Below are 26,767 nucleotides of genomic sequence, written 5' to 3' on the forward strand. Positions count from 1 at the left end.
AATGTTAATCATACTCGGCCTCGTTTTCTCTGTTGTTTATCGGTTCTAAACACTATTATATGTGGGACATTATTTTTCAAAGAGATTACCATTAATCTAACAAATTGTTAGGATACGGTTCACATGTATCTTTATCTAGTGTAACGATATATTTGTTTGACTGTAGTCTATCGCACCATCACGTGCCCACGTCCATAATACAGTTTGGGCTGCCTGTGGCTAGATTGCCGAACAATCGATCCCTTTGCTCTCGGGTATTGAATTCTTTCTCATGTAAAACGATTATATCTTTCCTGCCATCTAACATGGCTGCCGTCACGTGATGGTGCAAAACCTCTATTCACCTGTCGCAACTATTGTTTCGATCAACGTGTAGCAATAAAGTCAACGGAAAAGATTGGCAAGCTTATTGTTACAAGGTCTACTTTGTCTCAAGTGTATTGTAATTGGTTTTGAAGGTTGTTCGTCAGGCTGAAGAAGCTGCTGGTACTGTTGCTAAATCTCTTCTCCCTAAGGACTGTATTCGAGTCTTGGGACCCATCATCAGAGACTCAGATTTCCCTGTCTCCTTAGCAGCAATTAAAATGTTGACCAAGGTTAGTGTTTTATATATGTTTTTTTTCTGATAACACTGCACAATGGGCCTTTGCATCAAACAGCCACGTGCTGATAGATCATTCGATAACGAATTAAATCCATTTAAAGTCTCTTTGCGAAAGCTCTGCTGGATGGCAAACAACTTTGAAATGATCAGTTCGTGTATTACAAAACACCGCCCATAATATTCACTGCAACCCGCCAGTTCATTTCCTGCCCTGCCCTGCTCTGCTGCAACATTAATATACTGCACTATACCAAAATTACGATGCACTACATCACACAACATTATATCAAAACCATATCAGCAACAACGTACTTTATTGTTAGGTTGTGGAAGGAGTTGACAGCGAGACTGTCGAAGATAACCTAAATGAAGTTATTCCAGGCCTAGTAAAGGTAAGATGATCAGGACTAAGCTCGATTTCTGCTTGCTATTATGATCTGTTGTTTAATCTAGTTTGTTATCTGTTGTTCTAGTGCTATGACCACATCGAGAGTAGTGTGCGTAAGGCTAGCGTGTTCTGTCTTGTAGCCCTACACAGTATTGTAGGAGAAGAGGTTCTCCTGCCTCATCTGGCAGAACTTTCAGGAACAAAGGTATGAAATCACTTTACTATAGCGTATTTCATTTATCTAAGACACAACACGACTATATCTGACAATCATTGAATGCCAAAGGAAGGAATAGTTGCCTCTTGGCCTTGACGCTTGTTTGATAATAACAACAACAATCGCAGTAATAGCCACAGCAATAGCCACAGCAACAGCACTACCAGCAACAGCACTACTAGCAACGACGACGCTTATATCCTTATGTGTCAAGAATTTACAATCTTAACAATATTACTCAAGAAATGTCCAGATTGGTTGGGTACTTTTAGAAATAACTGGATAAACTATCCTCTACGCTATTCGGGGTAATTCCACTAACCTGCTTGCATTTACTTCCAACAGATGAAGCTGCTCAACTTGTACATCAAGAGGTCCCAAGCCTCCGCCGGCGGAGTGCGGCCGTGAAGAGCAAAACTGGCCCTGGAATGATAAGCATTGATTGAGCTGAGCGCTCAGAGAAAGAAAGCAGAGGAAACCCCCGTACTTGATTCTGTACTCCGGTTATCCACAATCGTATATACTGCAGCAAAGAACAAGCCAAGCCGGATGTAAAAAAAGGAAGTAAATGAGCAAAAAAACCGGAAGTGGGTTTTGAGATAACTGGAAGTAAATGTACAGAATAACCGGAAGAAGAGGTTGTACAGAAACTTAAAGGAAATCCTCGCCATAATAATATTATCAGCGGTTGTAAAGTTGGTATCGTGACCATGGTTAAATGCTGATGGACATGTAGCCGCACTAACTGCTGCTGCTTTTAAAAGATATATTTATAGACAACTAGTGTAATCTAAACCGGGAGAGAAAACCATGTGTTTTAATGGGGTCACTGTTCTTCTCACTCAGCAACATAGTCCTGAGATCGGTTCCTCAGTTGTCCAGTTTTGTCGTTTCTTGCCCTCCCTTGTGTGTCGCGCCAAGAAATAGAGAACACGACACCAGCACAAACCAACCTGAACTTTGAACCACTCGTCCACATGGGCACAGATTTTCTCTGTTGTAACGATTGACTAGAGAAGGAATGCTGGTATGTCTACCAGTGGTCTTCGCTTTTTTATTTTATTTAGCAGAAATCTAAAGAACCGCAGTCATGGACCATTTCTAAGATGACGAACATGATGCATTGTGGTCTAGCTTGGGTACCAACATTTTTCGTTCACAATCTTGTTTGTACAGACAGTCAGACAACAATGCCTAAACAAAGTGAACATGTTTCCCTAACACGTTATATTTCTTTTAATCCGTCTTTTTCGGTTCTAATATATATTACCTTATAAATATTATTTTTAATGTAGAGCAAGTAATGATCCAGAAACGAGTATATTGAACTAAAGTTCCCGTCATGGTAATATATGTAATATTATATTTTAGGCTTGCTGTAGATTACCAAATAGATAAAAATATTTCTGTTGTAAAATAATCATTATTATTATTAGAATTTCAACGAACTACTGGTCCTCTTTTCTTTTTTTCTTTTTTCTTTTTTTATTATTTGGGGGTTTTTTTCGTCTTTTTGGGGTATCTCTTTCCATTTGTCTTGTTTCTATTCTTTTGTAAGATCCTAGGATCATCTCACTGTAAAAAGGCTTCACATTGCGGTAGATTCAATGCGAGTAGTCCAAGCTAGCACCATGGAAACATTATTTGGACTATCTGTATTTTCAAAATGTGTTGAATCTCTCAATATGACCAACTCCGGGGTCTGGGGATAGAAAATTGAAGAGCAATGGGGCGTTTACACGATGACGTCTTTTTCCTACCATTACTTAAAATAGTTCGCAAAATTTCGAAACTTCTCGTTACCCTTTTTTATCATCAAATTGTATACCTATGGAAACATTTTTCGAGAAATTTCTTTTTCAGAAATGAAGAGGTACTCAATGACAGGCAAAACATTTAGTTTATCTATCGCTATTTACACTTTATTCCCTTCCTATGTATTATCAATAGTATTGCTAAAACCCCCAATATGGAGCAAACAGATAATAGCCCTCATAGTACCTTCAAGGAAAAGGAGTTCTGTTGAAATATTCAAGCGAAGTTCATGTCGTGCGAGCTAGCTTACGTCATTTACAGTCACATGATAACATATATTCCCTACGCACCCCACCCCCCATGTGCGAAAATGAATACTTTGAAGTTACTTAAAACATTCAGTTCAACATTAAAGCAAGTCATTTTCTTGTCCAAGGTCAACCTTTGCCACTAAATGATAGGACGGCTTTTATAACAGCTGTCGAGAAGGGACTGGTGTCCAGTTTCTTATGAGAGAAAAATTGTCGAAAGGAGACTGGTTATAAGTAGTTCCCAGACGATTGTGATATGCGCTGATTTGCTGTCGAAGGATAACTTGGTATCGATGTCTTTGACGAATGGGAATTTCTTGTGATGATGAGACTGGGAATTACAGCCACTCCACTGACAACACGTGAAACAGTGCTTGACTTTGACTGCAATTGAAGAATATAGCTAAACTTAGTAAATTGTGAACAATTTAGTTTGCGAATCGAACAAGCCAGTTCATATAGTTTATAAGAATCGTTTTAAGTGCGCATGCGATTTCCACCCCGCTCCTCCCTAACCCTTTGGTTGCCAAAAGTGCTTAATTTATGCACGCTTCAAATTATTCCCACCATATTTTCTTTTCCTCCACTTTTTTTCTTTCATTTTTTTTTTTTTTTTCACTTATCGCACTTCATTAGCGCAAGCTCTCCCTCAAAGTCATTAAAGACCCTTCATTAATTCCACCCTTTTATGCATTTCCCCGAGCAAGAAGACGTGTTAGATTACAATTTGGATCATTTTAGTGCACGCTTATATATAGTTATTCCCAAATGACCTTAATATGCAAATCGCCTTGCAACTTCAAAGTTTTCTGTCACGTCTTTTTGGAGATGATAAAAACTAGCTAGTCAAGCTTTCGTTATGGATTACACTATCAACTAACAAGGTCTTTGATGTACAATGAAGGGGTGCTATAGAGTGAAGACTGCATCGATATTTTCCACTGTCTCGGACCCAAGGTTCGATGGAAAAGGCATATAATCCAGTTCACAGACAGGTATGTGCTCCTAATTATCAAATATCTTAAATTCGTTGTAGCAATAGCTTGCTAAAATAGTATTGACTATTTAAATAATTGGTCCAGTCTTGCCTTCATATACTATATTATATCAACTCTGCGTACACAAGATTTTGCATTTTTTTTTTTTTGCGTATAGAAGGTGTAAAAGTACTTAAGTAAGCGGTCCTGGTGCTTATTTTGATTTGTAATTTTGTTTTAAAAGATTGCCATAAAAGTATATTTCAGCATAAGCTAGTTTGGTATTTTTGACTTGGAAAATTTTAAATGTTATTTGTTATAATAATCGATGATAGCGTACCCTTTGATTTACGTGTATAAAGCCGAACTTATCAATTATTTTGCATAGTCATTTCGTTTGGATGCACTCATGACACTAAAACATAACAGGACTGCATATTTAAACATGACATGAGGCTCAAGGGAAGACACTCTGAACCATACAAAAGTTTAAGGGAACTTTTTCAAGCAGGGTCGTAGTGAGGTCTCAATTAATTTATGGGGGGGGGGGGGGGGGGGGGGGACATGTGCCACTTTCCCGACAAATCCACAGAAATTTTGCATGAATTAATTTAATTTTGGTGCCGAGACCAAACATTTAGCTGGGCACGTGGCCCCCACCCCCCTCCCTACGCTAGTGAAGCCAAGACATTAATTAATTAGTGGTACTTACAAGCACAAGGCTGTGCCCTTGCGCGCCTACACTGCTTGTGTGTAGCACATCCCATCTCATAGTGCACTACCTCGCCTCTCTTAACACTCTTGGTATAGCAGATGTTAGCCAGCCCCTTGTTGCACACTTTTAGAGTCTTCTTCTCGGTACATCCTTCATAGGTGGAGTTCTTGGTACACTGATGGCATTTAGGGTACATCTCACTCGTGGGGTGGTTAATACTGCCCCGTTGATAGAGTAAATCAGGATCGATGTCTTCCTTATCGATCCATGTTTCTTCGGCACTGCCATTGGCTATAATATAAGACAACAAAAGACCAACATATAACATGATTATTTATTGATAAAAAAATAGAAATATTTTTGCACTAGAAGTTTTGCGCGATCACGTGACGGCAGCCATGTTAGATGGCAAAAACAATACAATCATTTTAGATGAGAAAATTTTCATTTCCCCAGAGTAAAGGGATTCTATTGTTAAACCTTATACCTGCAACAGAGATACTATAAACTACTTTCATTTTGTAAAGAAAAAAACAGTCAGGTCTAATATTCGTATTATATATTTTAAAGCGATATTATTTTTCTAGGTCTTAGACTAGATATAGGTAACAGAGAGAGTGATAGCCCCCTAAATCCCTACACTAAATTTTGCCACATTAAATTTGGTTGAGGCTTCATATATGGTACTAGTTAAGACTGTACCGGTTGAACGACAAAACGTAAGTGAATAAGAAAAGATTTCAATTCTCCAAATTAAATTGATGTAAACATTGCACTAAGACGAATTAGGTCAAGTAAGTTAGTGTAGGCTCATTAGTATTCGTTTTCTTGTACTGAGATGACCTTGTATGGTGGAAGATCGGTGGAAGCGGGCAGTTGTTCGAATGCGCAGTTAGTGAATGAAAACTGGTAACACAGTGCCTTTTAATATATATAGCAAAGAATACAATGTAATGCCATCCCAAACTAATTTCTTCGACTGCACGTTACGTCATCACGGCCTCTCGAGCGGGGCGTTGGTGCCATTTAACAAAAGATTTCTCATTAGCGTCCATTGTAAACGGCACCAAAATGGCCGCCATGTTTTTGTCTTTTGACTCTCTTGGGGATATAATGAGGTACCCAATTCTCAATGTGTAGCTCTCATGGTAATCATATGTCAGTGAATCTAGTGTTCTGGAATATGTGGCACGTGTTGAGCTCTCGAGTAAGTGGATCAATATATATCCCCACCTAGGTGTCATTGCTAAGTTAATGAATACGGTGCATAGTGTTCTAGCTTGAGTACAAACATTTTTTGTTATTCATTATGCCTTACGTGGTGTTGTTAGTACCCAAGCTAGACAACAATACATCTCATCTGTATGTACCACAAACACCACCCTCAAGTGATAAAAGCTATTAGTTTACCAACCTGCAGTCGCGTTAGTAATTAGCGATTTTACGGTATTTTTCTTTGGGCTCATTGCCCTTTGCAGCAGGTCTGACGCGGCGCCATGAGGGAATACAAAGAAAGAGATAGTGTATGGATGTGGTTCCTCTTCTGTCTCGTTACTACCAGTCGTTTGTTGCGCTGTGAGTGGTTGTTCTAAGCCGTCAATTGCTTAAAGGAGGGGAGAATTTTCTTTAGACAATATTACTATACTTTATCTTTTTTACTTTCTTTTATTACTTATCTTTTCACCTTTTTTCTTTTCTTTTCTTTTCTCTTCATCCTTCTTTTCCATTTCCCATTATTTTCTCTTTCATATTCTCTTTCATCGTTTTCTTTCCCTTTGATAGTTTATTCCTCCTATAGTTTAATCTTGCTTTTTATTTTCATTTATTTAATTTCTATATTTTATTTTGTCAAATATTTAAGTAATAAGCATAGTCTTTAGCCAGTTTTGTCGTTTGATGAATCATTAGTTACTGCAGCAGGCTTTAGCGAGCTACTAGTTTTAGCATCGAGAAAGGGATTTGTTCCGGCTGAAAAAATAACCGATTCATTAAATAACCGATAATTCATAGCCGATAAGAAAAAGCCATTCGCTTTATTATTCTAAGGCTTTACAGAACCTGTTTTCACTTTGGACCGATCCGCTGATATCCTTTTTCTGCCCTGTCGCCAATAGGCCCTGGCTTTGATCAGACTAGAGCTTGTTTCAGGGTATCGATAAAATTTGAAAGTAAACTGATCGATCACATTAAAATTATACGCTTAGCTTTAGAGTGAGTATTAAATCTGCACCTCAATTGATTAAATCTGATAAGTTCATCAATGTGATAATAACTCAATACTAATTCTTTGACTTGTGTTTTGTCAAGCTTAACCTTCTGTGATTCGATAATCCCATGCGTGTAATTAAAATGAGAACAAGAATAATGGTACCGGGTTCAATTACATAACATAGGTATTACCAAACAAAATCCAATCAACTCGCAATTTCGACATGGATAATAATTTTTGCTCAAATTCAATTCCGGAACTTAAATTACAATGAAATAATACCTGAAGTTTCTTTCCATGGAGGTGGTATTTCTTATCACATTTATTCAAAATAAAAATAAAAAACATTTCAAAATATTGATGCTATTGTTATTATTATTATTATTTTGTTATTTGGTTTTTGACCATGATCGATCCATATATACTCCTTTCGCTGTTTTATTTTCAGAGTTAGTGTTTGGTCCTGAATTCTAACGTTATTACTATTCGATAAAACTCCATCCTATTCTCGATCGAACCGGCTTTGAAAATAGAATTCAAGTTCTTGGTGTTTGATGATGATCTCATCGTTGATCACCGATTGAATCGCAAACTTCTGTTCAATCCCTCTGCTATTTTCCTTTGAACATAGGATTATAAAGAGCGCAAAAAGCACTTTTTAATGTCGGAAGCCTTTGCCTCTGTGTTAACATATTTGGGACATATTTCGGATCCCATATTTCTACCCGTCATCGAAATTCCACAAATTCATCAAGTCGCTTCAAAATTTTTCAAGAATGAACAAATGCACTTAATATCAACAAGAAATTTTATAATCCCATTGAAAATAAGATTCCAGGAATCAAAACAGGCATTTCATTGTGTAAGAGAATAAGCCTTACCTATAGCCAAGCAGATAACGCTTAGAACAACCAATCCGATGTTTGTCATGTCCAGTGTTAGTGATAACTGATGGGTGGCCTGCGAGGGTATTATTTTGCCTGTCCGGATTAACAGGCGATAACATGTACCTGCAGTGAAAACCTAAAACATACTTCAATTCATTTGTTATTTATAATAAACCAGCAGAAAGACACCCCAGGGTGAAATCAAACACGTACCGAGAGTCCTTTGTCTCTCTCTCTTGGAATCAGTACGGATGATATATGCTCATAATACTGGGAACTGTTAAACTCGATGTCACAAGTACTTTGTCATGTTTATTCTTGCTTCACAAAGCTACATCATACTTAAAATCATAGTTAAATCCCATAATGATAGTATCTTGTCGAGCGTTTTCAGTGAATCATTTCTATAACTGTAACCATATAATTTACTCTTTTTTCGTTAGTTTCTTTTTTTTTTCTTCTTCTTCTTTTTAAGTTTTCTTTCTTCTTTCCTTGCCTTTTTTCTTCGTCTTTTTTTATTCCATATCTTTCGTTCTCTCTTTCCTTCTGAATTTCCTTTCTTTCGCTTTCTTCTGGTTTTAAGCCGAGTTCTCAAAACGGTAGAAAATCAAATTGTAAAATTAGTACGAATGTTTGGGACGTAAAGAATAATCAATAGAAATAATTATTGATCGAGGACTAAAAGTAAATGGTATATTGTCGGAATAATCTAATTAAATTGCCAGGTTTGTTATAGTTATCCGGTTACCGTTAGCAATCAAATGTTCACACTTCAAGTGGCATGTCAACCTCGACAAGTTCAAATGACGACATGCAGAAAGAAGATAAGGATCGATTCTAGTTGAAAAAAAGTTAAGCGAGGAAAAATAGTCGGTAAAATACGGATAATATTGTCATGAGCATGCGCGGTGCATCCTTGTGGTTCTAAACTCTTTGGGCTTCCTTTGTCAAATGCCAGGTTTCTAAGCTAAATTCAAGATGGTGGACAATTTCAAGTGTTCCTTCACTACAATATCTGAAAGTTTTGATTTATATTTTCAACATTTTAAAGCGTCAAAGGGCAAAAAATCACCGAAAAGGAATCTATGTTCACTTTCAAATAAAGGTAAGTTTGTCAAATATGGATATAGAGTCGATAATCGTGCGAACGGCAATTTTATTTAGGGGAAAGTTTGCCTGATAAATGAATAGTGAATTTGAAAGAACACTCGCGAGTCGTTAGTCCCTGGTTGTGGCGTAAAATAATGCCATCATGCAAACGGTCTATTCAAGCATTTAATTGTTTAAGAAAAGGCGATTAATCATTTCATAATGGTCTTTTTGCAATAAATACTTGAATGACTATAATTACTGACTGGAATTTTTTTTTAGAAATTTTACATATCTGACACAAGTACGTTTCTTAGATTAGTAAGCTTATTACTAACTAAAATTGTTCTCAGATGGTAGTTCATTTTCTCTATTAATACACTGTACATATTCTATATATATATAGCAAAGTGTGTAATATTTCATAGTAAATAAGTATTGTTTTATTTGTGCCATCCAATGAAGCCTTTTTCAAGGGAAGTACGCACCTTGGACCGAAATCATTCGATATTGAGATGATTTATCAGCATTTGGACCAAAGTAACTAAATATTTCGATCCTACAAAATGTACTATCTCTTTTTAGACCTAGAAACTTTAAAAATGAAAAAACCTTGTACCAAAATATCCTCACAATACTGCTTGGTGTTGATGTTATTGACTTCCTCGTTATATTCAATTTTGTCTTTCTTTCCTGACTTGACAAGTCTTCTTTAGTGATCGGTGATGATTGCAATAAGTTTTCTAAACGGCCAAAGGCAGCAAAAATATTGAATGTGTCCGCTTTAACTGCTTATATGTATATGGGCCATAGTTGATGATACATGGCGATATATCTGTTGTACTGTAGGTCTTGTCATGGATATGGACCACTCCATACCATAACCATAGCTGATGATGCATGGTGATATATCTGTTGTACTGTAGGTCTTGTCATGGATATAGACCACTCCATACCATAACCATAGCTGATGATGCATGGTGATATATCTGTTGTACTGTAGGTCTTGTCATGAATATAGACCACTCCATATCATAACCATAGCTGATGCTGCATGATGATATATATGTTGTAAAGTAGGTCTTGTCATGGATATGGACCACACCATACCATAACCATAGCTGATGATGCATGGATATATCCATCCGTTGTACTGTAGGTCTTGTCATGGATGTGGACCACTCCATATCATAACCATAGCTGATGATGCATGGATATATCCATCCGTTGTACTGTAGGTCTTGTCATGGATATGGACCACTCCATATCATAACCATAGTCGATGATGCATGGTGATATATCTGTTGTACTGTAGGTCTTGTCATGGATATGGACCACTCCATATCATAACCATAGTTGATGATGCATGGTGATATATATGTTGTACTGTAGGTCTTGTCATGAATATGGACCACTCCATACCATATCATAACCATAGCTGATGATGCATGGTGATATATCTGTTGTACTGTAGGTCTTGTCATGGATATGGACCACTCCATACCATAACCATAGTTGATGATGCATGGTGATATATCTGTTGTACTGTAGGTCTTGTCATGGATATGGACCACTCCATACCATACCATAACCATAGCTGATGATACATGGTGATATATCTGTTGTACTTTAGGTCTTATACTTTTCCCTCTTTGTAACCTATTATCAATAATTTGTACACGTTAGATGATATCGACCAGTATAAGTAGAGGTAATGTAACCATCATTTAGAAATAGCAATAATACTAGAGTTGACCTTTTACATATTTTATGTTTAGTAACACCACAGGGTAAGGCCCATCAAAAGCCACAATAGACCATTTTACCAATACGTCGGCCATCTTGAATTCTATTGTATTAATTAAGATATTATGGGATTCCATGGAATTAATCACAACAAGTCCATCCATAGCGCAATGTTTTCTGTATAAACTATCCTTAATGCTTTGACTTTAATCCCTAAACATAAGAAACAGACTGAAGTACTTACGATTAATATATTCTTTTCGTTCTTGTTCGTCGAAGTACCATAGTGTTATGGCATATCTTTAGGAAATGATATAGTGTAAGTATGAGTAGGTGCATGGGAGGGTGGTTTAGGGTAGGGTAGATGATGAGAGTAAGATTTATCCTCTGAATTGGACTGCGTTGGGAATATCCTACAAGGGGTCTATAGTGTAGGTACAAGTAGGTGCATGGTTGGGTGGTTAGGGTAGGGTAGGTGATATAGTGTAGGTATAAGTAAGTGGATGGGTGGGTGGTTGGTGGGTGGAAAGATAAGCAAGTCACAAACTAAATAACGTTAATCCTTGTTGTCAAAGCTTGTATTGTACAAGATACAAAACAGTTGTATAGACCAACCTGACTTTAAAAGCAGGAGTCACTTCATGTGGTGTTCGTCTGTCCGACCAAAATAACAAAAGACGGTCAAAATAGGGTTCTACGTTGACTGTTTTGCGATCTGTTCCACTTGGAAACAACTTAAGGATTCCTCCATCAGTCTGGAATGGATAATTCAATTGTTATGTTATTTATAATTTTTTTTATTCAAAGACAACTCGTGGCACCATCGAGCACCATCAGCTACACCACATCAACCTGTACCTACAGTATATCACACTGCACCCACAACATACCAACCTAAAACACACTACCTACACCTTCATCACACCACAATGCACCTACACCACACCAACATTCATCTCGCCACACCAACCACACCAACCTGCACCTCCACCACACCAACCACACCAACCTGCACCTCCACCACACCGACCTAAACCATCATTACACCAACCTACACCACCCCACCCTGCACCCTGTATCGTCACATTACCACCACTCAAATATACCACACCACACCAACCTGCACTTCCATCACATCAATCTGAACCTACGACACACCAATCCACACTACATTAACCTGCATCTACACTACACCACCCTGCACCTACGCCACACCAATCTTCACCTACACCACACCAACCAACACAATCATTACAACAACCTACTCCACGCCACATCAACCAGCACCTTCACCACACCAGCCTACAACATACACCCCTTGCACCTACACCACACAACCTTGCACCTTCTTCACACCAACCTACACCATACCACCTTGCACCTACACCACACCAACTTGTACCTACACCTCACCACCTCGCACCTTGCATCTTCTACAACCTACAACATCCTGCGCCTACACCACACCAACCTACCCATAACGCAACGACCTACACTATAACGCATCAACTTACACCAAAACCTATTTCAACCAACCTAAACCTACACCTCACCATCACCTGCATTCCACCACACAAACCTGCACCAGCAATATATCACCCTGCACCCACACCATACCACATTACACCTACACCACACCACATTACGCCCATAACGCAACAACCTACACTATAACGCGTCAACTTACACCTAAACCTATTTCAACCAACCTAAACCCACACCTCATTATCACCTGCAACCCACCACACAAACCTACATCAGCAATAAACCACCCTGCACCCACACCATACCAACCTACAGCAACATGTAATACGATCTCTAGAGTTACCTTAATGTTCCAGTCAGGATTAAGATAATAGAGTGTTGTTACACAGCGACCATCTTTACTTGGATTATCGATGTGCTGCTTGTACCCAGTCCCTCCTCCTGGGTAGCATGCCACCATTGCCTAAAATCAACGAGTTTGTTAATTATATTAGTTAGAATATCCATTTAAAAAAACCTGTATCAGCAATTTAATACTACAATAGGTGTAAGTGTTTACACGACTCCATATACCTGCCGTCGTTTCAACCGTGTTCACTTCATAATTAGAAATGCAAGGCTAAGCATTTGCGACTGAAAACTCGATATATAGCCAGCGATAAAATTGAGGTTGCATGACACTATTATAGCAGCAAATCAGCTTCCGGGACTATTTAGTTACACTTACAGAATTATTAGTTCAGTTATTGTATTTGTAAGGGTTTTAAGTGCAGTAATAATACCTCAAGTGAGAGCCGTATAGGGTAAGTGGAGCATGAGAGATTTCTTAAGTATACAATAAATATGGGTTTTCACTGTAGCATTATCCAATCAGATAACAGACCTAACATTTAGTTTCTTACTTATTTTCTCAAGTTTTGGCAGCTTCCATGCACAACTCACAGCGCGTTTTGGGGTTTCAAGTACATGTCTCGTGTTAGAGCCCCAGACTATAAAAGGTGCATTAAAAGGTTTTTGAAGTATGTAATCAACGTGGGTTTTCACCGGTTTGTTAGCCAATCAGACAAGAGACAGCCTTTTTTCCCTTAGAGGGAACTAATTGGCCTCTTTCCGAGGCATTTGGCTTCCATTAACAAAAAAATGACCGGCTAGTTTGTCCTACTCAGAAAAGACATAATAAGAAAAGTAAATACAAAATGGTATAAATCTGTATATGCCACTCTCGACGTAGCCTATTACGCAGACGTTGTTAGTGTCTGTCACACAACGTTTTCCTCACCACAAACGTTTCCCAATCCCTCGTGGGAAGGAAAACGTTGAGTGACAGACACTAAGAACGTCTGCGTAGGAGGCTACCTTTGACGTGTTTGGAAGAAAATGATGAAAAACGGTACTGCGCAAGTTCGGAAAATCACTATCAAACATTGAATACTAGTTAACAGTGATGTAATGAATAACTGATTTACAGTTTTGAAATTTTTGCTTTAAGAGTGCCATATAAAGTTTATCAACAAGAATGAACTGTTGGTCATAATTTTCCCGGCCATGCGCAGTTTGTTTTTTTCATCACTGTTGATAGGTAATGATGGGATACCTGTGTTCTGGAAGAAACCTCACACTCCTTTATGAACTTATTGCAAAACTTCAGTAACAGATCCATACGACTCATGTGTTTCTTTATAGCCTTCTTTCCTTTACCATCAGTCCATGCTACAAGGTCTTCTCGTACGTTCTTCTTAGCACTGCCTTTGTTTCCCTTTGACGACGATAAAAGGCCTTCAGAAAACGCATTTTCTTGATGAAACTCTTTAACTTCTTCCAGTATGTTCGCTGCAATTGGTTCTCCGTGCAAGAAGTCCACAATACAGTAGTTGTTTTTACAAAGACTCTGGACTATGTATTGAGCTACTTCTCTCAAGTCGTACCTACTGAAAATCCCCTCTTCCTTCAATGGAGGGCCAGCATCAGAAGATTCGTTTAACAGCCCAAAGTGCTCACAAAATCGTGCTGGCATCTCATCATTTTTGCCGACCTCGTTGTTTTCAGGAGACAAAGGAGATTGTTGAGACTGTTGCTCGCTTGGAATAGTATTCGAAGTGGTAGGTGACAGAGTTTGACTGTGCTTCATCGAGCCCTGATCGCCTTGAATGGGCAACATTTGACTAGAAATGCTGCTATTAGAGTCCATCAACAGAAGCTGCTGGTATTGTTCAGCTGATGGTGTTTCACCTGTGGAGATCAGAGGTACTGGGCTGGTAGTAACATTGCTGCTTGGTAATGGCGATAGCTGCTGTGTCTGTACTTGTTGTTGTTGCTGTTGCTGTTGTTGTGGACTAGGGTACTGTCTAGCCTCTTGTTCATCCAGGAAAGAGAGAGCATCTTCTAAGGTAATCTGATCATCATCATTTGAGTAACTCGGCATTTGAACAGTTCCCATTTGCGTGTTTGCACATGTGTTTGGTACATTTAAATAACTAGCTAAACCTGGTTGAGTTTGTCGTGTCTGAGTAGCTTGTATCGAAGGCAGCTTTTCTGTAGTTGTCAAGAAAAACTGGTTATTAGGGTTTTGATAAGGTGAAGGATTTTGCATATACGACAATCCTTCTCCACTACAGCCAGGACTAGTACTTGAGGTAGGATTAGACTGACCATACTGCATTTGAGGTGGCTGCAATGTCACTCTATGTGGGCTTACAGAGTCCTGATTGGTCCGAACTGGAGAGAGTTGGTTGGTGTTAGAACGATTACCAGAAAATTCTGCACTGGGGGTTTGTTGGTAGGTTTGAAACGTTGTAGGAATATAATTATCATTGTCTGTCCGTAATGCTGAATGTAGTGTGCTTGACTGACAATAAGGATCGCCAATGAATGAGTTGGTTGTGTTTGGGAATGGAGAATTGTGGTTAAAGTTCATACATCTCATCTTATGAAAACGAAAGTCCGCTTTCTTGTGTTCCTTGGAGCAGTACCTAGCATTGCATTGCGGACAGCCGAACCGCCTCGCTATGTTATCTGGCACTTCAGTGTTGCAAAACTCGCAGCACTTTTTGTTCGCCTGCGGTTCGTTCTCATCCAAGTAGTTGTTAATCCACATGGCTCCGTTCAGTGACTGCAAAAAAATAAATAAATAAATTAATTAATTAAAAATTAAAAATTAAAAAGATCAATTTAGAATGTTAATTCATTCTCTTATTTTTTTACCAACTAACAAAGGGTCTAACGCACTAATGCTGATAGTAACGGGGATTCAACAGAGATAACTACATACCAAGACCTATTTAAGTAATGGTGCTGTTCAGGGCTCGGTTGTTGACGAAGGGTGGATAGCGCTATCCAACGGATAAATCTTATCCATGCAGTCGATAAACTATTATTAAACAACAGCATCAACGTTTCGATCTACGGGATAAGGATTTACAGCGCTGTCCACTCTTCAAGCGACCAGTTCTAGATAAATAGTTACTGGGCCACCAATGAGCAACCGTTACCCCAAGGTACATCAATCGAGTACTTGAGAAAGCCTAAGAAATAACAAATAGTAGAACGCTTTGAACGCAGTTATTTTTAAAATCTTTTTTCTCCATGTTTTGCTAGATTTATCTGGATCCATAGACAGAATCTTGTGCATTGTTAGTTTAGCCGGCAGAAATTCGGAACATTGGCCAACATCTGCGGGGCTTCCTCAGGATAATAAGGTTAGGGAAATATTATACTTTATCTAGCGTTAGAGAGATTTGTATTGATATAACGGATTGTATCTTCGGGCAAGAGTGTCCCTTTCTCGCACGTACCTTCTCGATCAAAATCTAAAGCCTAACAAAACATTTTAGTGATACATAATTGTTACTCTTAAACAAAGGCTAATCTAGCTATAACCTCTGCTTTTTCTGCTAACCAACATTTCTAATGACGAAGGCTCAGATATCCGGTTCAAAGACTGATCTATTCACATGGCAGGTTCTTGTTGAAGAGCTAGATAAACTATAGATTATGTCCAAGCATGTCTAGTCCACCTCTTTATTCCTGATGTTCGTGTTAAAAATCACTTCGAGAAGAGAAAAAAACGAGAAAATTATTTCACGAGATAAATTTTTGAAAGAAAATGGAAAAGGGGCACTACAAGTTAAAATGCATGCTACTCGAAATGTTTATGTCTTCAAGAGCGGCTAGTTTTGAAAGTGGAACTTGATCGATGTGTCATGAAAGGTCTTTAAGGTATGTACATCAACACCGTCGGACTGACTAATCTTCGCGGCTGGATGGCCAAAACAGAAGAGTAGTTTTAACAAATGAAATGACTAAGCTATTTAAAATAAATAGCAATCTATTGTTACGAAAATTAATAGATAGTTGTTTGGGTATAATGAAACTATATCTAATGAACAGAGATTGGAAAATCTCAAATTTTACCCTATGTCGCTTTGAAGTCTAAAATCTGCGGCTGAAAATTTGAGCCTATACTTTTTAAAATCTTCTATTTCCGATAGTGTTTGTCCGTTGACGTTAGTGCTGCCTGAAGCCGGTATCGATTTTTCTCGATAAAAACCTACATACGTCACTCGTTGGGCTTCTGAAGAACAGTTTGAGTTTCACCAAAGCAAAACAATCGCATAGGCAATATTCCTCCAAACAAACTTCAGGAAATGAAAAATTCTACAGAAAAGGAAAGCACAAAAATAAATACCCCATACCCTTAGAAATGAGAAAGCATGATGTTTGAATGCGCCCATCATCCACGCTTGTCCATCCATCTTATCGAGGTCCCTTCCTGGAAGACGGTCGGCTGTGGTACGTCTTCAAACACTTGTACAGCGTTTAAAAAAGGCAAAAAAACCCGAGAGCAAGAATATCATAGCACAGGTCACGCGTGTGGTTAGTCATGCTTCCCGAGCCCTCATAGGGCGATTTTTCATTGTTTTTTGTAGCTTTCCAGTACTGATATATAAGTCAAGTATGGATTTGGAACCTTGCCCGGTCTGAATCACATCTGGAAACTATAGACAGTGTATAGAAGTTAGGCTGCTCTCACTGACGACCAAGGCAATGTGACTTCGATATCGAGTCCGAAATACACAGGCAATAATAACGAGGTTGCCATCTGTAAGATGGCGACATAACGAGGAAAGGAGATTTATACGTCACTGAAGGGTTTCCATGCCGACAACTATGACGTCATGCAAGCGTCTGGCTAATAGAGACCAATAAATGGTTTGTTCCTAAACAGAATGGTCTTCACGGTCCATGTTTACCTTTTAAGAGAAAAAAACAATGCAAAAGAAAACAGCTTCGGTCGCTAAGGGATCATTCATAATTCTATATTCATATTGATATCTCGCAAAGATAATAAAACTCAGAATCACCATAGCCGCTCCCAACCCCCCTCCCCCTCACCCATAAGTTATGAACAGACCTTATGCAAATGTTGGAAATTGGATGATATCGTTGTTCCATTACTTCCGAAATTCCGATATTTTGTTATTTCTATTAACACCAGGAATTGCAGATCTGTTTCATATAGGAGCCTAGTCAGATTAACGCCCCAGGCACTTATATTTGTGCAATTTAAAAGGTAGAGAAAGCTAGTCACACATTCTCTGGTTTATTGCTAGCTTGTGATTGGTCTATACTGCAAATGACAATGGCTTTGATCAATGACATCAGAAAAGCCAGCCAATTTGACAAAATACGATAGTTTATACCCTAAAAATGAAGGTCCGAAGTGGCTGTCTGGCAGATACACGGCTATGCTTATGTCAAGCGACCAATAAGACATAAACATTTTGCCGTTCAAGCACAGGTAGCCCAAGCTTGGTTTCTGTGGTGTCCTGTTATAAGGAAATGTATGGGGAATCATCAAAAATTTCAATAAAATCATCAAAACGTGAAATAAAGCCTCGAAATTTTACCCTATCATTGAGAAATAGCACTTCTTTCGCTCTGCGTGGTTATTTTTTGAATTTAGCCCGTTTTAAGGATTTTTTCCCCCACCAGTAAGAAATAAGAGAAGGTTGGAAACTCGGGATCCAAAAGCGAGCCATCACGAGTCTTTGAAACCTCGTACGTCTTCGAATTTTCTTTCCAGCGCCAAATTTTAGTCATGATCCTTCTCTCACATCCCTATAGAACCGAGAAAGTCGCATTAGAGATTAGTCTTCGCGTCTTTAAGCCATGAAATTTGCCTGTATTCACATACTACCTCGCTTGTTCTGACCCGTACTTGGAGCTCACTGTACACCAGTTCAACGGATTTCTTTCGGCAACCGACCCGAGGTCACGCCGGAAGTCTTCGTATCGTAAATGCGGATTCGATTTGAATATCGTATTTCTTCGAAATTATGGTGAGTGTATTTTTTAATGGCCTAAGATACAAAAGTATTTAACTTATGATTTCGAAAATTATGGTGAGTGTATTTTTTAACGGCCTAAGATACGAAAGTATTTAACTTGTAATTTCGAAAATTATGGTGAGTGTATTTTTTAACAGCCTAAGATACAAAAGTATTTAACTTATAATTTCGAAGAAATACGATATCCAAATCGAATCCGCATTTACGATACGAAGACTTCCGGCGTGACCTCGGGTCGGTTGCCGAAAGAAATCCGTTGAACTGGTGTACAGTGAGCTCCAAGTACGGGTCAGAACAAGCGAGGTAGTATGTGAATACAGGCAAATTTCATGGCTTAAAGACGCGAAGACTAATCTCTAATGCGACTTTCTCGGTTCTATAGGGATGTGAGAGAAGGGTCATGACTAAAATTTGGCGCTGGAAAGAAAATTCGAAGACGTACGAGGTTTCAAAGACTCGTGATGGCTCGCTTTTGGATCCCGAGTTTCCAACCTTCTCTTATTTCTTACTGGTGGGGAAAAAATCCTTAAAACGGGCTAAATTCAAAAAAATAACCACGCAGAGCGAAAGAAGTGCTATTTCTCAATGATAGGGTAAAATTTCGAGGCTTTATTTCACGTTTTGATGATTTTATTGAAATTTTTGATGATTCCCCATACATTTCCTTATAACAGGACACCTCAGAAACCAAGCTTGGGCTACCTGTGGTTCAAGAAACAAAATATCTGATGTGACATCACAGTTAAGAAGATTGTGTGACGCAGATCCGGCTATACGTCTTAATTCTAGCAATAAAAAAAATGCTGACGGAGATAATCCATTTATCAGTATTTTTGGGGGGTCTTAACATACAGATATCAGTTTTACTAGTTATTTTATTTTTAAGAGGAAAGCTTTTGGATTTTGCGCTGCAGTACTTTTTCACATAAAAGTCAATTACATTGTAATGATCAAGATTGCAGGCTATGCTCGGCTCGCGGCTCATTGTCGGCCATATGGTATGCAGGCTAGTTTCTCTAGATTAAATTTCTAGAAGACCATAGCATATCATTTCTAAAGCAGCACTGAATCGAAAACCGATAAATGCAATAGTGATAGTCACCGGTTACGTTACTCAATTTGCCATTCATAGATGAAAGTCTTTGCCACTGAAAGTGCATCCTAAATATTTCAAAATGGACACCCAAGAAATACCATACAGATAGATGAGGGGGTTACTATATCGTATAATTCGTGCAGATCTTACCCGGATATAGTCAGGTCACCGGTAAAACCCTCCAGAGAAGAAAGACAGTCGCGGAAGACCGAAGATTAGATATCGATTTTGAAGGTTAACAGGCGTAATGTTGTTGGAGATGCCACGACCGTGACCCAGAATACATGATACTGCATTTTCGAAATACTATATCTAGTACTCTGTGCTGTCTGTCTGAGAGATTGGTATGAGTAACATGAGAAGAGCTAGAGTGGGTCAATAAATAATCTTATGCCATTCGTATCTCTGACTAAAAGGAATTCGAAATTTCATTAAGAACCTTTTGGAGGATTCAAATTGAGACCTCTTGCTTTTTCGAAGATTGCATGTAGACTGATTAACTGCCTGCTTATTCGTTACAATAGTTCTGTCTATTTAATTCATTTATTCTAGTCTGAACTAGTTTATTCCTTTTCACCGCGATAGTTTTCTTGAATGATATGTTAATTTTTCACTAGTGGTCCTTATGAAGAGCCTGAGGCTATATTCGTAGTTGCTATGACATAGATAGTCAAGAAAAATAATAAACTTTGGCAAACATTTTCTTAAAAAAAAGTGTTTCAACGTTTTCTAAGTAAGCGGAAAACCGTGCAATATAGTGCGATTACTGAAAAACTTATTCACGCTGTTCACACGATTCTCACAATTCAAATTACTGTAAGTGGGAATAAAATACAAAAAAGGTGATATATGCAGTATCTCGATGATCATGCTGTGAGAAACAGCTGTATGGGCGAGTTATATCAAGTGCGATCGATTTCCTCGACAGAAAAATGTAAAATTAAAATACAATAACTGAAATCACTCTGTTAAACTACTCTCGTTTGCAAACAGGATGAAATAGTGATAAATTGCGCACCGACGCTTCGAACAACCGAGTATAGCGCATTACCCATTGCTCCTCCGAATTACTTATGCTTTTTCCGCATGCTATACTATAAGGCATATAGACGCTGAAATGGTCAATATCAGTTTCATTTCCTAAAAGAGTCTTGATCTTAATTGATTGTTAAAACAATTAAAATCTTAAAATGATTAATGTTTCGTTTTCTTTTACGATTAAAATTCGAATTTAAAATTTAAAAGTCAACTTTTATTTTTCACGTTAAGATTCCAAAGCCGGCAACCATTGGATTTTTTTCTTATAAGCGCTTCACGCGATAACCGATATTCTCTATTCTGTTTTTCTTTGTCAATAGTTCAAGAGGATTTTCTTACGACACCCGAACCATAATCTCGCCCTCTTCCGTTTCTTTTAACTTCTATTAACTTTTGCCCATTTTTATTTCCTCGTCACCTTTATGGAGGCGTTTGTGTCAGGAATAAGGAGGAATAAGGGGCTTCCGGTAGCTGTTCACGCTAAAACCTGCAGACCTGCTAACGATAAAACACTACTACAACCCGGTGAAAAATTCTTGCGAGCAAAACTTATTTTGTCTATTGGAGAATTTATCCCTTTTTTCTGTAAGGCGGGTCACATATACTACTCAGTGAAAACAATTCATCTTATATTTACATAATCAAGTTAGTGTTAAAGTAAATAATATCCATAGGGTTGAATTATTGATGGTTTTCAACCATTCCCAAGAGAATTAAATAACAAAAGACACGGCGGCCATGTTGGAGGATATAACAAAAGAATTCATTGACAATTCTTTTGTTAAGTTCCTCCAACATGGCCGTCGTAAAAAACATCAATACGCAATGCCTTTGAACAGTAAAACTAATCAATGAATATTTGATTTCTAGAATTCTAGACGCAATATCTCCGTAGTGACGTAGTTCATTGAGCCGATCAGACGTTTTTTTTCTTCCTTGGTAGGCAAATAAAAGGAAAAACGTATCGGATTGGCTCCAAATTGCACACAGGAAAGGCATAATGTCAATAAGGATACACTCAAGAAACCTGGTAAGGCTTAATACAAAAATACTTTGAAAAATGCGTCAGATATGCAAATCTAAATATATTTTTATTCTTTGCAAAGCCGGTCCACGAGTACCGCGCTTGGGCTTCCTGTGTTAAAACTAAAATTCGAATCAGTCTAAAGAGTAGCTTCTAGACATAAAGAATATATTTTCTCAAATCTTTTTTTTTTTTTTTTTTTTTTTTTTTTTGCTGATATTATTTTTACTAAAGATGGTAACCTTGAACGGGGCTTATTATCGAATAAGAGGCCGGCAGCCACACGTGTCACTGACCGGAATTTGTTATCTAGTTATAAAGTACATGCCTTGAGCCTGTCCTTCAGAAGAAAAGACCTTGACCTTGACTTTCTAACGCGAAGTGTTACTGAACGAACTGCAATGAACTTCTTAATGACTTCGGTCGTGTTGTTTATTTGCTCTTTAACTTTACTCATCTCTTATTTTGCATTACTTTCCACATTTTGCATTGGATCAAATCATCAAAATCTTAAAAAATACTTTTGTTACGTCACCACTTGGTTTGTGAGATTTCCACTCTAGCACTAAATTTAAACATTGTCACCCTTATAGAAAAGCTATCTTTTCATATTATTAGTTTGAAGGTGAAACTTGTGGGAGAATGTGCTCTGCACTAAAAATTACCGCTCTTATCATCTAAACATTTTTACTCGACGCGAATCTTCGTCGTACTTGACGTGCAAGTAAAGCATGGGAGGATCCGCAAGTAGAAATTTGTAGTAAACTTTCTTTTCATAAGCATATAAAGAAGATTAGTATGATTACACGACTGTAAATAGTAGACTCCTGCAGACGATAGTTGTTGCATTCATGCATGATTCCTGATATTGTTACTTATTCACAGATTTTGTCAAACATTTGTAAGCGTATCTGAAAAAAAGGTCTAATAATTGGGTCAATTTTGGATTTGATTAAATTTGAAATAGATTACCAACCTCGAGGAATGAGTAGGTAGCCTCGTTAATGAATAATGATTTGACAAGGTTCCATTTATTTATCTTTTAATTGAGGTATTCCTAAAAAAAGTTCCCAGGTCAATTACGATACCATGCGCAGTTGTCTGAACAGTTTCGGGTTACTCGAGGTGACCTTCAAATATGAGTTTTTTAATCTCTGAAATTAACCACTCACTGTGAAAAATGGCCGACCGCCCTTTTCCGGTACCTTTAAAAATCGTCGAAAAGAGGTAGAACATTCCATTTAATTATTAGACTCATGTTAAACACTGTTTCTAGCAGTGGCTGTGGCCTTCCAGTGATTCCAGCGGTTAAAAACACCATCCAACCTTAGAAGAATGTTAACAAAACACGCCGATACCAAGACTACAGCATTTAATATTCTCACGTATGGATTGACAAAAGGATACGCGATATAGGGATACCAGACAGTAGGATACATGGTATAGGGTTACCAGACAGTAGGATACATGGTATAGGGAAACCACACAGTAGGATACATGGTATAGGGAAACCACACAGTAGGATACATGGTATAGGGAAACCACACAGTAGGATACATGGTATAGGGATACCACACAGTAGGATACATGGTATAGGGTTACCAGACAGTAGGATACATGGTAGAGGGAAACCACACAGTAGGATACATGGTATAGGGATGCCAGACAGTAGGATACATGGTAGAGGGATACCAGACAGTAGGATACATGGTATAGGGTTACCAGACAGTAGGATACATGGTAGAGGGATACCAGACAGTAGGATACATGGTATAAGGATGCCAGACAGTAGGATACATGGTAGAGGGATGCCAGACAGTAGGATACATAGTAGAGGGATACCACACAGTAGGATACATGGTATATAGGGATACCACACAGTAAGATACATGGTATAGGGATGCCAGACAGTAGCATACATGGTAGAGGGATACCAGACAGTAGCATACATGGTATAAGGATGCCAGACAGTAGGATACATGGTATAGGGATACCAGACAGTAGCATACATGGTAGAGGGATGCCAGACAGTAGGATACATAGTAGAGGGATACCACACAGTAGGATACATGGTAGATGAATACCACACAGTAGGATAAATGGTATATAGGGATACCACTCAGTAAGATACATGGTATAGGGATGCCAGACAGTAGGATACATGGTAGAGGGATACCAGACAGTAGGATACATGGTATAAGGATGCCAGACAGTAGGATACATGGTATAGGGATACCAGACAGTAGCATACATGGTAGAGGGATGCCAGACAGTAGGATACATAGTAGAGGGATACCACACAGTAGGATACATGGTAGAGGGATACCACACAGTAGGATAAATGGTATATAGGGATACCAGATAGTAGGATACATGGTATATAGGGATACCAGACATTAGCATACATGGTATAGGGTTACCAGACAGTAGGATACATGGTAGAGGGATATCACACAGTAGGATACATGGTATAGGGTTACCAGACAGTAGGATACATGGTAGAGGGATACCAGACAGTAGGATACATGGTAGAGGGATACCAGACAGTAGGATACATGGTAGAGGGATACCACACAGTAGCATACATGGTAGAGGGATACCACACAGTAGGATACATGGTATAGGGTTACCAGACAGTAGGATACATGGTATAGGGATAGGATGCTAGAAAACATACTTCACTAGTATTGAAATCAATAAGCTGGGATTGGTAAGGTATTGCATGGAATAAAGCAAAGTCAAACAAAAATATGGTGAGTCAAATATGAGCCCTAAGATAAATATCAAGTCATTTGTGGTACTTTCTTACTAGCTAGTGATTGACAAATTTAACATGGTTTTTATTTATTTCTTTATTTATTCAACTTTGTTACTCTGGAAAACCTATTATGAGGCAAGATAGTGATAGATGGAATATTAAAATTAGAATTTGAACTTGCAATGGAATCAAAGTTGGAGGAAGAATTTTTTCCAATTCCTACTTATTTGCAACTGGAAGAATCAATCTTACAGGCTAAGCCTGTCATGGTCATTTATGACATATCATTTAGTCATTAGAAACTCAAAATGGGATGAAAATATAACATTATGATAACTAGGAGCATATCTAGGATCCTAGAAGATGCACCATTTGATATACTAACCAACTATTTGCAAGTTAGGGGGGTCACAGGCACTCTAGAACCCCCCTTAGATACGGCCCTGATAAAGGTTCACCTACCTTTGTGTGGACAAGCCCCAATATTATTTTTCAAAATCTTGAATCATTATTTAACAAAGACTTGAGTTGATCAAGGTCTAGCAATGATAAGTATCTTGTAGAAATCCTTGCAAAAAATGAAAAGCATTCATGAAATGCAAAGTGCATTGGCCTATGACCCTACTCTGTCTTCAACACACACCCTCCCCCTCCCTCCCTCCTCCCACCCTCTAGTCCTCAAACTAGTTCTGCACAATAGAGCCATAGTTTTAACTATGATGAAGCAAGACTGAGCCTCAGTCAATTCAGTCTGTGGAACTCCTAACCCGACATTTTAGGATTCTCTTGTCGAAATAGTGAGTCTTAAGGCCATTGGCAATGATTAGTATTTAATAACAAAAATATATATATTTCTGCGTCCATTATTTTAATATAGCCTGCATAGTGGCCCTATGGCGAGGAGGAGAGGGAATTGGGAAGCAGAGGGGGGAATCCCAATCCCCACTGACTTCTCCTAGCCTGCGTTCAGCCGGTATAGTTTAGCATACCGGATTGAGTCCTATTCCAATTATCAAATAGCATCAAAACAAAGAACAAAAAATGCTGTCACACATGAAAAAATTATAGAGCCTCTCAGACACAAGAGTACTTTTTGTCTATATAGCCTGGGGGCAATGTCACTCGGTAAACATATCACTCGAACGTGCCTACTTATCGATATTTTAAAGCAAAACAACATCCAGATCTAATGAAACAAACAGCAATTGCGTTAATTATTAAGCTAAACCTAATTTGTCTATAAATTAGGAAAATCTACGTCGTTAGATGACTTTTTATCGCATGCAAGGTTATAATCGACTATATCTTGCCATATAGCTACTTTAAAAGCGATCAAAGGAAGGATCGAAACTGAGAAATCTAGTCTGTCTTCGGACTTAGAAACAGCTGGTCCGTTCCTTGTAATTCTCGTATCACAACAGTAGAATAATACTGAATAAATGATCTACTTAATAGCAAATCATATATATAGTTTTGGTTAGACAATAGTTCCATCACAACAGCTCTGAACTGTTCGCTCGGAACGTTCGATCGAAGCTTCGAAATATCGACCTCTACAGCAAAGCGTTGGCTTTTGTTTCTGTATCTGCTACCACTATCAAATACATAGCGAGTTACCTTAGAATGGTCCCTTGAACATCTTCGCTGCAAAATTCGACTAAAACATATGAATCTCCTAGAGATCTTTCGTCCTTTGCTTCAGCAACGTCGATAAAATTCGATGTCTGATAGTTCAGTCACGTATGGATCGCTCCTCACGTAACATACAAATATGGTGGTATTTACTGTCACGTGCTGGTATCCTTTCTTGAGAACACAGGGTGACCAAAGAACTTGTTCGTCCAACCCATGCATACGGAACAGGACGGAACGATACTGTACTGGTGATGTTTTTAAACAGAAATAGGAATTTTTTCAGCTTATAAGATTTGATTTGGTAAAGAACCTAAAGACAGGATCATTACGGTGTTGCGAGATAAGTTTATTCATATTACCACAACGTACGGTCTTGAAAACACAACCACATAGTTTTCCACAGACAAGATACTGGAATAAGTATTTAGTTGCGCAAACCGAAGGTGTTCTGCGGCGAAAAACCAAATTTTGACCACCTCATAGCGG

At 38.3% G+C, this 26,767-nt stretch overlaps 3 protein-coding genes across 8 annotated transcripts in view; 1 reads left to right on the top strand and 2 right to left on the bottom strand.

The window, feature by feature from the left end:
• Window positions 1-2,657, top strand: part of LOC116301810 (CLIP-associating protein 1) — a 38,472-nt gene extending 35,815 nt beyond the window's left edge. For all 4 annotated transcript variants that reach the window (XM_089036600.1, XM_089036601.1, XM_031710928.2 and 1 more), the window contains 4 exons: window positions 459-596; window positions 928-996; window positions 1,078-1,197; window positions 1,555-2,657. In XM_089036600.1, coding sequence (XP_088892726.1) covers window positions 459-596; window positions 928-996; window positions 1,078-1,197; window positions 1,555-1,617 — 390 coding nt within the window. In that variant the 3' untranslated portion in view covers window positions 1,618-2,657. The remainder of the gene's footprint in view (window positions 1-458; window positions 597-927; window positions 997-1,077; window positions 1,198-1,554) is intronic.
• A 433-nt stretch (window positions 2,658-3,090) lies between these two features.
• Window positions 3,091-8,247, bottom strand: LOC116301816 (uncharacterized). Its single transcript, XM_031710937.2, has 4 exons — window positions 8,058-8,247; window positions 6,382-6,570; window positions 4,965-5,258; window positions 3,091-3,659 (listed from the first exon to the last, which is right to left on the bottom strand). Exons 1-4 carry the CDS (start codon window positions 8,104-8,106, stop codon window positions 3,472-3,474), a joined length of 720 nt encoding a protein of 239 aa, XP_031566797.1. The 5' UTR covers window positions 8,107-8,247; the 3' UTR covers window positions 3,091-3,471.
• Window positions 8,248-9,320: 1,073 nt separating this feature from the next.
• On the bottom strand, window positions 9,321-26,392 carry LOC116301813 (uncharacterized). 3 transcript variants are annotated; one of them, XM_089036603.1, is made up of 7 exons: window positions 26,264-26,392; window positions 25,109-25,214; window positions 13,978-15,492; window positions 12,727-12,846; window positions 11,514-11,653; window positions 11,143-11,198; window positions 9,321-10,811 (listed from the first exon to the last, which is right to left on the bottom strand). In XM_089036603.1, exons 3-7 carry the CDS (start codon window positions 15,475-15,477, stop codon window positions 10,789-10,791), a joined length of 1,839 nt encoding a protein of 612 aa, XP_088892729.1. In that variant the 5' UTR covers window positions 15,478-15,492; window positions 25,109-25,214; window positions 26,264-26,392; the 3' UTR covers window positions 9,321-10,788. The 3 variants fall into 3 exon arrangements, with proteins under 3 accessions (XP_088892729.1, XP_088892730.1, XP_031566792.1); XM_089036604.1 differs by lacking the exon at window positions 25,109-25,214 and having other exon boundaries at window positions 26,264-26,390; XM_031710932.2 differs by lacking the exons at window positions 25,109-25,214; window positions 26,264-26,392 and adding an exon at window positions 17,075-17,491.
• Window positions 26,393-26,767: the final 375 nt, after the last annotated feature.

Source organism: Actinia tenebrosa, unplaced genomic scaffold (assembly GCF_029948245.1).
Source record: "Actinia tenebrosa isolate PJP-AT-01 unplaced genomic scaffold, QUT_ActTen_1.0 PGA_scaffold4__44_contigs__length_22323623, whole genome shotgun sequence".
In the NCBI taxonomy this organism is placed as follows: domain Eukaryota; kingdom Metazoa; phylum Cnidaria; class Anthozoa; order Actiniaria; family Actiniidae; genus Actinia; species Actinia tenebrosa.